This window comes from Dermacentor variabilis, chromosome 5 (genome assembly GCF_050947875.1).
Source record: "Dermacentor variabilis isolate Ectoservices chromosome 5, ASM5094787v1, whole genome shotgun sequence".
Taxonomy (NCBI): domain Eukaryota; kingdom Metazoa; phylum Arthropoda; class Arachnida; order Ixodida; family Ixodidae; genus Dermacentor; species Dermacentor variabilis.
Window position 1 is genome coordinate 7,345,848 of NC_134572.1, and position 14,458 is coordinate 7,360,305.

At 46.4% G+C, this 14,458-nt stretch overlaps 1 protein-coding gene across 8 annotated transcripts in view; it reads right to left on the minus strand.

Moving 5' to 3' along the window:
• Positions 1-14,458, minus strand: part of LOC142582219 (rho guanine nucleotide exchange factor 11-like) — a 249,425-nt gene that overhangs the window by 202,254 nt on the left and 32,713 nt on the right. For all 8 annotated transcript variants that reach the window (XM_075691662.1, XM_075691658.1, XM_075691656.1 and 5 more), the window contains 4 exons: positions 12,607-12,914; positions 8,287-8,367; positions 5,131-5,448; positions 54-215 (listed from right to left, as the gene is read on the minus strand). In XM_075691662.1, the coding sequence (XP_075547777.1) occupies positions 54-215; positions 5,131-5,448; positions 8,287-8,367; positions 12,607-12,914 (869 nt within the window). The remainder of the gene's footprint in view (positions 1-53; positions 216-5,130; positions 5,449-8,286; positions 8,368-12,606; positions 12,915-14,458) is intronic.

Here is a 14,458-nt window from a genome sequence, read left to right on the forward strand (position 1 = left end):
GATTTGACCGCTACAACATCTCTACAATGATGAGGAGGCAGAAGCACACTCACCCTAACAGGCGTCACTGGGGGATTGTCTGGGCAAGAAGAAGGCACAAGCCCCAGGTCAAGACTAGGCCCCACAGGGGGCTCCTCAACTGGACCTAGGGTGCCCTCAAGGGTGCACAGCAGCGTCTCAGGGCTTGAACGCTGTCGTAAATGTGTCGGTACACTCTGCAAGGCACACAAAATGCACAAGGCTGAGTGGTGCACTGAGTGGTACACAGCCACAGTACACTGTTGGCTATCACAAACTTATGCCAAATCGACTGAACTTTTTCAGGTGTTTCAACAGTCAAACGGCACTAGCTCTGAAATTCTGCTGAAAATGGAGAACCATCACCGCACTTCGCAACTGAACATGACACAGGTCCCGTGTGAAAGTCCCGAGTGAATTAATGTTTACAGAAAAATAAAAGAGCGGCTAAGTTTACCACAACTCTGCTGCTTGCTTGTACCATAGAGGTTGTCTAGGAATATGTGTACCATGGATATTTTTGGACATCCCTGTTTAACAGTTCCTACAGTCCTTATTTTTCGGGATTCCCTAGGGGCCACGAAAATGTCTGAAAAAGGTTGGGCAGTCCAAAAAAATATGAATCCATGTCTTTTATTGTTCCCAAAGCTGAAATCACCACAAGCATATCTGAAATAGCTCTGAAGGCTTGCCAATGCACTTATTAGGTGTATCAATGCTCGTACTGTGACAGGATGGCAAGTGCACACGTGCATAATTAAGGAGTACATACTGTGGCCCATGAAAGTTGCCCCTTTCCACTTTTGATATGCTTCAGCGCAATACATTGCGTATGCTTCGGTGCGTAATACTGCTGTATGGCGGCGAAGCCCTACTTTAAGAAATCGGCATCATGCAATCATGCATCATGCACTTTGAAGTCATCAGTGATGATTACAAAGACAGTGTCATCACTATTGCTGACAGCAGAAAATTCTTTCAAGGAAAAATACTGCACTGAATAGCACAAAGCTTGGAAGTGAACGTCGAAACAACTAGATGTAGCATTGCCACGGTGCGGGCTATGGCTGCCAGTGGACCAGCATGTGAGAGCGCCGCTTCGACACTGCAAGATAATTCAAATGGAAGCAGCGATGGCTTCTATTAATGCTGTTTCGGACCTGCAGTGATGGCAAGAATTCCAGAAAATCGAACGGCAAAAGGTTTTGTGTCTGAAATTCCAGACATTCTTATACATTGACTCTATGGGGTACTTGGTGATTTCACTTGGCCTTCCCAATTATTGGGCATGTCCTAAATATTGGTCGCGGACTGTGTTAACGCGACAGCGTTAAGGGTCCTGTGTCGCAGAAAATCTGGCGTCAGCATCCAGCGTCCCGTGTCTAACGTCGGATATTGCTACGGCAAAAAGAATTTCGAACCAAATTTCGTATCACGCATACCCAACCACTCTTCTACCACTAAAGTTGCTCATACCTTGTCTTTCATACTTTACAAAGTTATTCCTAAAAATTTTGAGAACAGGAGCCTACAAACAGATCTAATGAAAAAAAAAAAAAAATAAAACATCGACAGCACATATCTTTTATGTTAGCTATTCTCAGACTGAAATATTAAAAGTGCGAAACAATAACATGTGATCGACCTACGCAAGAGGCCGCGTTTCTACCAGAAAGCTTTCCTTCGTGTATCGCCTTCGCCGCCAGCATTTCCTGGTAAACGTTACGGTTACATAAGCTGTAGTTGCCGGGAAGCATGAAAAGAAGCTGGGGGTCTTTGAATGCTATCACATTCCACTCTTAAGGCGAATTCACACCGAAGGCGGGGCAGGCAAAGCGGGCAGGCGGAAAGCGGAAAGCGACGAAAACCTCCTCGCCGAGCGGGCAAAGTACATAGGTGGAAAGCGAGGCGGGCAGCGCGATCGCTCTCAGACTGACTTTTTCCGCCCCGCCGGAGCTTCCTGCTTTCCCGCAGCCAACCAGGGCTCTAGGAGACAAGCCGACTGAAAATGGCACCTACCGAGACAGCTGGATCTCATGGTGCACTTTTGACTGACACAATCAAATGTTGCCCGATGCTATATGACAAGAGACACGGCGTATACAAGGACACCGAATGCAAGAATCAAAGCACTGGCATGACCCATTCTCTCTCGTTCTTGCAAAGCGGGGCGAACCCACCAGTGGCGTTGGCGGGTTGTCTTCCTTCGAGCTTTCTGCTGCTCATCTTAAAAAGCTGCTAAGAAGCGACGAGTAGAATGGCAACTATTTCGTCTTTTTCGTCCGAGCTGATCATTCTTCGCAAGTGGTTAGCAAGCGCGAGCGGCTGGCCAGACAACGGTGGCACGGTGACGATGCTCGCGCTTGCATGTTGAGGACGGACGACCGGTGCAGAGAGATGGCGACACGTGTGCCACAAAAACGCTAGATGCTCCGCCTTCCTACAGTAAAAGCTCGTTAATTCGAACCGCAAGGGGACGCCATCTCAGTTCGAATTAAACGAAGTTCTAACTAACGAAAGCAATGAAGAAAAACAGGACACCGCGACCAGGAAGCAGCAGGGCATGGCGCCAGTTCAATTTAATGTTTGAAAAAATCCGTAATTGTGGTCTGCTTTTTTTCTTTGAAGGCAACAGCAAGCACTTTCTGAACTAAAGAGCGAATGTTGCGGAAGGCTTCCTCTTCGCTTTCTTCAAAACTGAAGAACAGGCGGGCGGCATTAAGTCCGGCCATGACTTCCGCAGCGGAGGGCCGCACTGGTGCCTCGTCGTCTTCCTCGTCGTCGTCACTGGCAGCGACAGGCTCTATGTTTTTAACTTGGGAAATGATGTCCTCGTCTGTGGTCACACCACAGACAACTGCGCTCGCATCCACGTCTACGTAGTCGGCAAAGGAAACGTCTTTCAGAACGTCCGACATGGGAGCGGTGACGCTAGTGACGCAGTCTCCGTGCGCAGGTGGCTCGTCCACGTGCTCGCCTTGCGTGGTGAAGCCACAGTGGCGATAGCAATTGGCTATTGTAGCCCCTGTCACTTGTTCCCAAGCACGCACAAGCATATGCAGTGCACTCAAGAGCGTCACTTCGTAATTCTGGCATAGAATAACTCTTTCTAGTATGTGGCGCCGATAAAATGTCTTCAAATTTTTTATAATGCCCTGGTCCATGGGCTGCAGCACTGCCGTTGTGTTGGCTGGAAGAAAGGCCAACTCAACGGCATTCGTTTGAACTTCAATCTTGTGCGCAGAGCAGTTATCGACAAGAAGAAGGATTTTGCGGCCACAGCGCTCGAACTTCTTGTCTACCTTCATGAGCCACTGCTTAAACAACTCTCCAGTCATCCAAGCCTTCCTGTTTGCCGCGTAGTCTGTTGGGAGGGACCTGATGTTCTTGAAGCAGCGAGGATTGCTCGACTTTCCTACCACGAACAGCGGTAGCTTTTCACTTCCGGTCATATTTGCCGCAACCATCACCGTTACTCGCTCTTTGCTTCGTTTACCCCCCGTACACTTGTCATCTTTGTACGTGATCGTTTTGGCGGGCAGTAACTTGAAAAATAAGCCTGTCTCATCAGCATTAAAAATGTCCTGCGTAGAGTACTTCCGTAGGTAGCCTTGTAGGACCTCGGAGCGCCAACTTTCACATGTTTCCAAGTTAACAGCCTTCATCTCCCCTGACACCGCACGAAACACAAGGTCGTACCTTTCACGGAAGCGGTGCAGCCACCCATCTGAAGCTGCGAAGTCGTCGTAGCCCAGCCGCAGGGCGAAGTCCGCTGCCTTCGCCAATATGACGGGGCCACTCAGCGGTATGTCCTGAGCACGCATCTCCTTAATCCAGAGGAGAAGCGCTTTTTCGAGGTCGGGGTACTTTGCCAGCCGCATCCTCTTCCTTTCCCTGGCAACTTCTGCCTCTAAGGCGTCTTCAATCGCCCTCTTATTTTTTATATAAGTGGACAGCGTGCTCTTCGGTATCCCATGCTTCTTGGCGATTTCTTGTTTCGACAAGACTCCGGCGTCCACTTCCCGTAAGATGTCGCATTTATCCTTCAGTGTTTTGGAGCAGTAGTATTTACCGCGGGCGCACGCCATTCTGAAACCGCACGTCAGCACGGCGAAGCACACCACCGAGGCCTAACTTTTCAAGCGATCCGCACAACAAAGGTCGTAAGCGCGCCGAAAACCAGAAAACTCGAGGCTGCCGAAAGCGGCCGAGACCACCGCGAGTTCAGGACAAAGACGTTGACGAAGGCTCCTCCTATTCGTTCAATTCTCGAGCGCTAGCGGCGCTGCGATGTACTGGATTCGCTGTCTTTTTTGTGCTGGTTGCGCCATCCATCGGTTAACAACTGCAGCTATACGACAAGATTCTTAGGCCTCTGAGATCGGCGGCTCAAAACTGGAAACCGCAGTTCTCGGAGGTAGAGAAAGGGCGTAGCTGTTGCCACAGCTGTCACCCCTTGCCCTCCAGCCTCTGCGCCGGGTGCTGGCACAGGTTTTACCCGCTTTTTCCTTCTCTCCCCATTTTGGAGGCAACTCAGCCGCTGCAGCCTCGCGACAAGGCCTGCTCTGGCCATGTGCCAGGCGGCACGCCGCCCAGGCGCGGCGGCGCGTAGTTCGAATTAACCGTGGCAGAACCAACTCACGTTCGAATTAACTGGCTTTTTTATACATGGACTTCTATGGAGCTAGGCCGGACCAAGTAGTACGGTTCGAATTATCCCGAAATTCGAATTACTGAAGTTCGAATTAACGAGCTTTTACTGTACGACGCGGGCCGCCAGGCAAGCTGTCCAGTCGAAACAGGCGTGTGCGCTCACCGCCTTGCCGCGTTGAAAATCCGCTTGGCCGCTTTCGGTGCGAATGTGCCTTTAAAGGTAATGCTTACACGTACTCCGAATTTTTGAACCCTGTTTGAGTGCTGCGCAAAGCTGAGCATAGGATTCCCTCTTTCCCTTTGTGAATATTCTCCTTAGTATCATGGCCCTCATCTGACTGCCGCAAATGTTACAGATGTAGATACGTGCAGAAAGCTGAGCAAGCAGCGCGGCTAACCATGGCTTTCAAATGACTAACCACAACTCTCAGCTGTGATGAATTTAGCAAGAACACTCACCCATGGGCTGGGTCCAAGCGCATGCGACAGGTTCTCCAATGAGGCCGAGCTTGCCAGTGGTCCCGACCGGGGGCGCCCTGTCGTCGGGTGAGGTGCAACATGGAAGGAACTCGAGCGTAGCCCCTCGGGGCCTTCCGTGCTCCGACGCGCTTCTATACCTGGGCGCAGACGTGAACTGGCACCGGTGGCCTCCTGGCCAGAGTTGGAGCCCTTGAGGGCCAACAGCTGGTTCTCCAGGTGAGAAATGCGTTTGCGGGCACTCTGCATCTCTGTATGGCTTTTCTCTGATGACGTTTTACCATAATCCTGCAGCAATTGCTGAGACAGAACGGGAAGTGCAAGTGCACCAAAATTGTGGTAGCTGCAAGACTGCAGAGTACAGCAAGTGTTTTAATTTCTTGACAAAAGTTGGCGGTGTTTTCTCCATCATTATTCAACACTGAAGACAAGGGCAGAAAGCAAGCACACACAGTGCTGACTCGGCAATTGTCACATGTCTTTTTAATCAGAGTAAAAACATGCTTCAAGACACACACACACAAGACAAGATACACAAGAAGCAACCAAAACACAAATGTTCTCGTCAGTCGATCAGGTCAAGCAGATGCAGAAGATTCACATTTTATTAAATAACTGAACATGATATTGATAAGAATATTGCAGCATTCTTTCAGTTAATTCCCTGTGAGCATTTCTTAGCGTTTTTGTTTTAATTACACTGATTTCTGGAGGAGTCAGCATCTACTAAGTGATGCATAAATAGGAGCACCAGGTGTATATGTATCAATCTTATTGCTAGATGACTGCCCTATCTCAGCTCACATTTTGCACAGCAGTACCATCTTGCACGAAGTTTAGCTTAATACTCCGTTTGGGGTCTTGCATAACTGTTTTGTCAACAAGAATTTCAAAGTGGGGGTTGTCTGAGACGACCCCACTTAAGACATGTTTATTCTACTGTAACGAAAGGGGGCTGCAATCTGTTGTAGCTATGGTGAACACCATGCCTTCGCTGTAGCCATGACAAACGGTACAGTGAAGCTGAAGATAATTGAGAATCTTTTAGGGGTATCGCTACTGTCGACATTCATTTCATATTCAACTTCAACCAGTAATAAATGCATGCAAACAAGGTAATAAACTAAGTTCATGCAAAGTAGTACCTTTGTGCAAAATTTGAGCAGAGATCAGCCAACAATTTTTCAGGAAGAGTCGCATTCATCTGAAACTCCTATTACACAACAATCAGTACACTTGCAACAAGTGGCAAGATTCCCTACGATTGTTTTCTTCATGTTAGCTAGCCCTCCTGAAGCCTTTTCTGAAAGGCATTGACCCATTTGGCTCATATTTTCTGTAAGTACCAGACACTGGTGATAATTTGAATGACAGTGTCTAAAATACGTGCAATATGTGTCACATTATTTATAGTGAATTCCAATGGCAGATTCGGAGTGGCCAATGAACTCTGCGCCAAAGGACTACACTACAGCCGAGTGCCACAGAATGAAATCTGCGATTGAAACACAGGCACTCCCGCCAGGGCAAGTGGCAGGGGGCGCTCACGCACATCCGCTTCAGGAAGCACCCAGCATTCCTCGCATTTTTTCATCGTTTTCGGCTTAAACTCGCGCATGCATTGTGTTTAGAAGTTTTGTGTTTCTTTACAGCCTCCTGCATTTTAATGGCAGCCACACTGCATGAAAGTCTGCTTCTCTCGTCTGCCGTGATTGTAAGAAAGATGGGAGACGCAGTGAAGCCTGCGATCAGCTCTGTAGCAACACATTGAGACAGCCTGAAGTGCCTTCAGAACTGCATTTCATCAACAAACGTAAAGGTTGTTAAAAGTGTGAACTTCCGAAAAGGATTCGTTGTTACCTCTTCATCCGAGAAATGGTGGATGAAATAGTCGACGAAATGCGTAACTTTCGGTCTCTTGGCCGGCAGCGAATACATGACGTCTTGCTTGAATGCACTAGCTTCCAAAGCTTCTTCGTCGCATGAGTCGCCACTGGTCAATTTGGAACTTGAGCTAGATCAATCATCACTCCCCATAAGCAGTAAAAGCACAACTTGATGATGCGAAGCACCACTCATTTCTTCCGAGAGACCGTGATTCAAATTCACGGGTACTCGCACCATAGTGGTATGTTGGCCTTGCTGGCTGTGGGTGGGCTGACATCAAGCAACTTCCGGTCGGCTCCATCAATTTTTGTGGAGTAGTGCATCCTCTACTCCACAAAGACTAGACCGGAGTGGATCTAGTGGCAAAGCTGCTCCCAATCTGGCAATTAAAGATACGGGAGGCGCTCTCAACCTCGCAATGAAATAGACTTGCTCTGCAAGGAGCAGAGAAACTACTGCCTGAAGTGCTCCGCATCTGCCATTGGAATTCACCATTAGACACATACTTGCGTAAAATGTCTTTTTGAGCAAACAGTACTAAGCTTTCACCAATCGTCATTTTAACATTCCTTGTAAATAACAAAAGCAGGACAGAAAGCCCTTTCTGATGTGAAATTTCATTCAACATGGTCACTCGAAGGTACGCATAGCAATGCACTACAAAGAAAATAATTTAGCATATTGGTACCAAATTACAGTTACTACTTGCAGCCCAACCAGCTACCAGCTTTGCACATGCTTGCTTGTCAGCGCTGCACAAGCATCTGGCAGGGATGAGACTAATTAAGCCCACCCAAAGCTGGCAGGCAGCTGGGTCATAACTAGCGGTAAAACTATAGAACACCTTATTGTTACTTTTCTTTCACCAAAAAGAATCTTTGCAACCAAGTTTGCAGTCTTAGCACTGCCGAAATTCTGATTTATGAATAGGGTTGTACATCTCGAAGCTGCCCAATGGGCTATGGGAGAGAGAGAGAGGGAAACATTTATTTTCAAGACCCTTGTCCAGGTCTGTGCTCTAAGGTGAAGGCTATGAGAGGTGCCACAGTGGATGGCTACGGATTAATGTTCATGGCTCAGGATTTTTGAATGTGCCCCCAAAATCTAAGTGCACAAGAGTCTTAGTGTTTTGCATACATATTAGAGCATCCATCGTGGCTACATTACAAGCCTGCAACCCAAGCTACAAGCATAATGCCACAGCTACCGCAGTATTGCAGAGATTCTGCAAGGAGCAAGTACAGCACTCACCGCCAGATAAGCCTGCTCTTTCTCCAACATCTTCTTGATTGTCAGGTACGAAATGTTTGTGCATTGCTGTTGCTTCTCAGGCTGCAAGAAAGAAATGCCACCTTTGTCAGATTACTTTTTAGACTACTTTTCCAACACACATTTTTTTTTCACACACAAGAAATATTAACTGAGACAAGTTGCAAAAATCTCATTATCGAGTCTCAAAACGTTGCAAACTTCAAAAGTGCATGGAATAGAGAACACGCTATTCTACACGTTAACCCTTTTACTCCACATCTACACCACATCTATAGCAGATGAAAAGGGTTCAAAATGTGAAAACCTACAGGAAGCTCTTATACCCCCACAACACTGCCGTGTGTACAAATTTGTGACTAAGGTTACACTTATTGCACTTATGCGAGACACTGATTACCATTTGTCAGTCACAAATATTGATCAGACAGATAACACTGGGTGTGGCTATAGCAGTCACATTACAGGAGCCTAAGCCTGTTCTACCTTGTGTGTTCCTCTGTGCCCCATGAGCACACAATAAAAGGTGCCAGCGAAGGAAGACAAGGTGCCAGGCCTGCAAATGGCACAGTAAATGCACCTTGCTATCTGCTTCTGCATGTGTCCCAGCAAAGTCTGCAAGTACACATCTATCACACGAGAAGGTGTTGCTAGTTAAAAACAGCCATGCAAAGTAGTTCGCTAAACTCGGGAACACAGAGGATGTCTTCTGTCCATGGCACGCAAGTGTACTGACTGATGGGCTTTGACATGAGAGATGCTGTAGTTGTGGTTTACTTTGGGCCACCTGGGTAGCCCAGTACAAGAGTTTTCGCACTGCACCACTATCGGAATGTGGCTGCCATAGCTGGGAGCTGAAGCTGCAAGCTTTTGCTAAGTAGCAGAATGTCACAGCCACCAAGCCATCACAGCAGGTTGCACTAAAAATTTTGCTAGACTTTTGTTCAACCAAACTTTCATTGCATTCTTAAACTGAAGAGTGCAGCCACATTTTCAACAAGAGGATCGAAAATATGTACCATCATTTTTGTCAGCCCTGCTACTGGCCGCAACATTGAGCAGAGTCACGGCCTAGTGGACACTGGCTGAACCGCGCACAGTGTGGATGGGCGTGGTGCATCATCTGCTAGCCACGTGTTTACTACATGTGCACATACAGTGTGCACATTTTGTACAGACTGTGTTCTGTGGTTGCAGTGCAGTCATAAATGCTGGTATCCATTCTTCAACCATCTGCAGAAGCATTTGGCCTGGCAATGCAGTCTGCGCTGTAGTAAGATTAATGACTGCACGTGTTGAGCGCGTGACATACGATAGTTGCAACGATTACAGGCCACAAATCATTTCAATTTTCTTGCCATTCTGTGTTTTAAGCACACTAAAAAATTATTTTTTGTCAATGCAAATAAATGAACTGGTTGTAGCGAGACGTGAGTGCAGTCCTTCAGCGACGTTTTGTCGCAACGTGTTGGTGATTTCGCATACTTTGCAATACTATGAAAGGTGGTGCAAAGATTAGTTAGCAGCAGAAAAAAGATCTTTAGCACTCATATCATATTGCAGGGTACACTTGATCTCAGGCGTATAATTGCATGACTGTTGCTTGGTAGTTACACTACTAGCCTTAGCAAGGTGATCAGCTTGTGCCTGAGGTGTCCTTTTATTATGTGGTAGTGACACCACTTCAAAAGGGTCACATTGTCTCTCAAGTGAATTATGTCACTTGAGTACTTCGATTATCTGTTACAAAAAAAAAAGTGAATATATATAATGTTTGGCATGGCAGTTGCTAGACGCAGGACATCATAACAGATTTCCTGGAGGCTATAACTATTTGTGCTGCGTTGTTAGCTTAATACAAACAGTGGCCATTATTTTCTGAAAGAGAGAAGAATACTTCGGCCCTTAAAATAATTTCAACTTGTTCACATCACTTTCGCACATGCAACCATGCCAAGGCAACTTTCTGCTTAAACGGTGCATATTGCTGTTACTGCGATAAAAATAAGAGCATGTGAAGTAGCATGGTGATCACGCTAATACGCTGTCGCTTGGTGAGAAATTGTTTACGTTACTTGGAAATTGTTTCGAACTTACACGGAGAAAAAAAGAAAGGTGAGGTGTACAACAAGCAGTGAAATAGAATGGACACTAACAGCTCTTTCTTTTTTATACCGGTACAAGATTAGCAGAAAAGGCTGTATCAGCTGAGCTGCCCAACACCAACACCGAGTGAGAAGGCAGAATGCAAGTAGTGGAAGAGGCACGGAGGGCTGCAAGGAAGTGCCAAAACACAAACAGTGTGGCTGATAGCCAGTCCCCTTTTAAATGACAGTTTGCAGGTTTGCAGGAAGGTTCTGGGCATTTCGTGCAAGAATGTAGCACTGGAGGGCAATATATTATCAGTCAACCGCAGTCAGTGCATTTTACTAATGTACCATATTCACTTGCAGAATGATCGCACTCGTGTAATGATCGCACCCCTGAATTTTGTCGTCAGAATTAGATTTTTTTCTTTCCTGTGTAATGATCGCACCCCAAACTTGCCGCAGTGATATGTCGTGTGCCAAGTCTAGCTGATGATGATCGTGTTTACCATCTGTCAAATGCTATGCGAATGACTCTTCAAGACCTACCAAGCAGTCTGCACGCACCAAACAAATTCTTAAGCAGATGCTCCATTTCATTCCTCTCAACACTTTCTGCACTTCCAAGAAAAAGAAAAAATCTACAACCAAACTTGCCTCGGCTCTATTATTTGTAGGCTTTATAATAATTGTGGTCAACAACAACAACAACAACAACAACAACAACAACAAAATCCTCTCGTCTGCACTCGTGGGCACACAACAAATTGCAAGCAGCAATGACAGTATCCAGGTTTACATTGATATGTTAGAAGTGTACTCTATTCATTTGCCGAGGCTTGTAACACAGCTAAGATATTCACCCACCCTTAGTGGAAACATGCCATATTAGGATGGTAGTGAAGACAAGTGCCGCAGTTTTCGCAGCAAGCACACCACGAGTTTGTCACTGGCAGCTGAGTGCGCCCAGCTCTGTTTCTGTCTCCTCAAAGTGGACATGGCTACGTTATTGCCGCAAACTTGCCGATATTAATCATATTATTCATTACAGATACGGAAGAAACTGTTTCAATGCACGTAATGTACTCACAAAAAGAAAAAAAGTCGCGTTCGGCACGTCCAGCTTTTCTGCCAGCTGTCATTTTTGTTTTTATGTCCCGCACTGTTACAGCGCCAGCCATAGAGTTTCATACAATATACTAGAGGGAACTCTGGTGCTGCAGTCGTTGACCTACCATGGGAATGATGGGAAGCGCGTGGATTTGTCTGATATCCGTGCTTGTGGATTCAGGCGTTCTTGTGGCTTTGTTTATTATGCTTTATATTTCTTCACTGTCATAAATTTCATAGCGATCTATGCGCTTCGTAGTAGAGAACACGCTGCGAGCACACACCAACACTACTAAATGCAATGATTCAGCTTGTTGAGGAGGCCAAATTGAAACGTGCCAAGCGTCTCAAGGGAGTGACATGCCCACAATAAATTTATAAAGGCGTTTCACGTCGCTTGTCAACGCATGTGTCCGTGGCTTAATGGTCTCAATATCAGGCCTCTGTGGTAGAGATCCTGTGTTCAAATCCTGCGGTCGGACAATTTTAACAATGTATATTAAATTATTTATTACGCAGTACATCACTGAAAATGAGTTTACAAAGTCGGAAAGCCCTTTGAAGCCAGCAGGACGAAGTTTAGGCAGATCCGTGTGCTTCCCATCATTCCCATGCTGGTACAACCGCTCCCATTGCAGCTCCGTAGACACTAGGGCCAGAGTTCCCTCGAGTAATTATTGTATGAAACTCCATAGCGGCAGCCACCTGCTTGTTGACCTGTTGTTATCCTGCAGCAAATGTGGGATGAAAAAAAAAGAATTGTTTCTAGCAGAAAATTTACCCCGCCTAATGATTGGTTGGCACAGGACAGGGGTAATTGGAGATCGCAGGGAGAGGCCTTCGTCCTGCAGTGGACATAACATGGGCTGAAGATTATGCTTGCGCCCCTAAATTTGCATCAATTAAAAAAAAGAAAGTGCTATCATTATGTGCGTAAATAGGGTACAATCTGCTGAAACCGCCAGCAGCGAAGGACGACTCCGCAAATTTCAATGCATGCCACAAACCACCCATCTATACTAACACGGCAATGGTGCTGCCACCTAAAGTTCAATCTTGTGGCCACTAACAGCCACACGAACAAAGGAGAAAAATAAGGACATACATCTACCGGCTGGGGCCCAGTGATACGTTCCGAAGATTGCTTCGAAGCCAGCGGCTGGTGGCTGGGTGGCGAGGCTGCAGGTGCTGTGCTGGTGGTTCCACCACCAGTGTTGTTGTTGGGCCGTTCACCACCACCAGCACCTCCACTAACTCCACCAGAGGGTGGCGGTCCGAGCAGGGTGAGTGCCACATGGGCCCCCGACTTGATCAGGTGCACCACATCTTGGTGGTTAGATTGTGTCACCAATGTCCCATTGACCTTGATAATACGGTCACCCTGGTGAACACCTGCCCGTGCCGCTGCCCCACCTGGACAAAGGCCACAAGAACTCACTATAGCACTTAACACTCTAAAGCACTTGTGCACACCTACATCCTTTTTACACGTGGCAGCTTATCCTATGTGGTCAGGTCATTCACCTCAAGACATTATTAGCACATAGTGTAATCCAAATGTTGTTAGTGTAATAAATCCACTGCACCAACTAGGTATACCCTGTAATTAAACAGTGCGCATGTATCTGCTTGCGAATGCAAGCCACAACTTCAATTGTGGATTTCAGGCAACAGTGAGGATGCTGAAGCCTGTGAACGTGTATTTAGTTAAATAGAAAGAGGATGCACATGTAGTGACATTTTCAAGTTGTTGTACAATTCTGAAGTGCGATACCTTAAAGAGGGTGACAACTGATTTTTAAGGACTTAGTTTTTTATGGTGGTATCTATGCCATGTAGCTGACCGCAGCTTGATGTCAGCTATCAGTCAATAGCAGCCAGCTAAGAGAATGAGAAAATAATGCGTCTGATGACGAAATAGTGCGTCCAGAAGAGAGTGAGGACAGGGCCTTCAGTTGAAAAGAGAGCGCTTGTGAGAAAGACGACTTAACGATTCACTAGCGAGCTCTCCGCACCATGTACAACAGCAAAACTTGGCTGAAATGTTCACAGCAGCGTATGCTACCCGCAGACTATGTTATTTCACCAAGCACGAGAGGTGGTTCAGGGCCCCTTTAAAGGAGCCCCAAACTCTTTTTGAACATAGTAAAGAAGCAGTGCCGATCTGTTAATGAGGCTTCTGTGAATATGTGCGCAAAATATTTTTGCACTGCATGTAGCAAAGAATTCACAATCTTGTGCAAAATTCAAAGAACAGATTTACCGCCATAATGTGGTGCAAAGGCACAATTACAAAGAAAAGACACAGAACACGTAATCTTTGTAATTGTACCTTTGCACTACGTTATGTCGGCAAGCCAACACCAACTAGCCCGACAAGTGCTTCTACAGAGAACAGTTGCTTGCTCTCGCACCCACAATGTCGTCATTAAAAGCAGTTGGTCCACCAATGCTATTGGCCGATTTCGGGATCGTAAGAACATCCTCAGTAATACATAATTGCAAATTTTGAGTCAAATAAATCAGAAATATATATGTCTACAATGTCAAAAAGACAGACAAGTCATTTCATCTTTGCACTGCGTGTAGCTAGGCCTGCTGTGCGTGGCCTCCAAGATGGCAGCGGCGTGTTGCATAGTCTAGCCTACTGTAGTTGACAGGGAGTGCCGCGACGATCCCTTTCACCCCTGCGACACTTAACTTTTGACCGAGGCTTGCCCTTTTAGCTTCTCTGCTGCGTAGCTTCCAGCACGCTAGCGGAGACGAAAAGAGAGAACAAGCCGGGTATCGGTGTGATAACTTCACTTATAGTTGAAGTACTACTTGAAAAATTTTAGTGGCATGAGATTCGTGGGACGATGTACTTTAATAGTGAGGTCATTCTATGACTTGCTAGAAAAGTGTTTCAAGGTTCCTTTAAAGCACTGTTGCAATGAATGCTAGAGAAGGTGTAAACA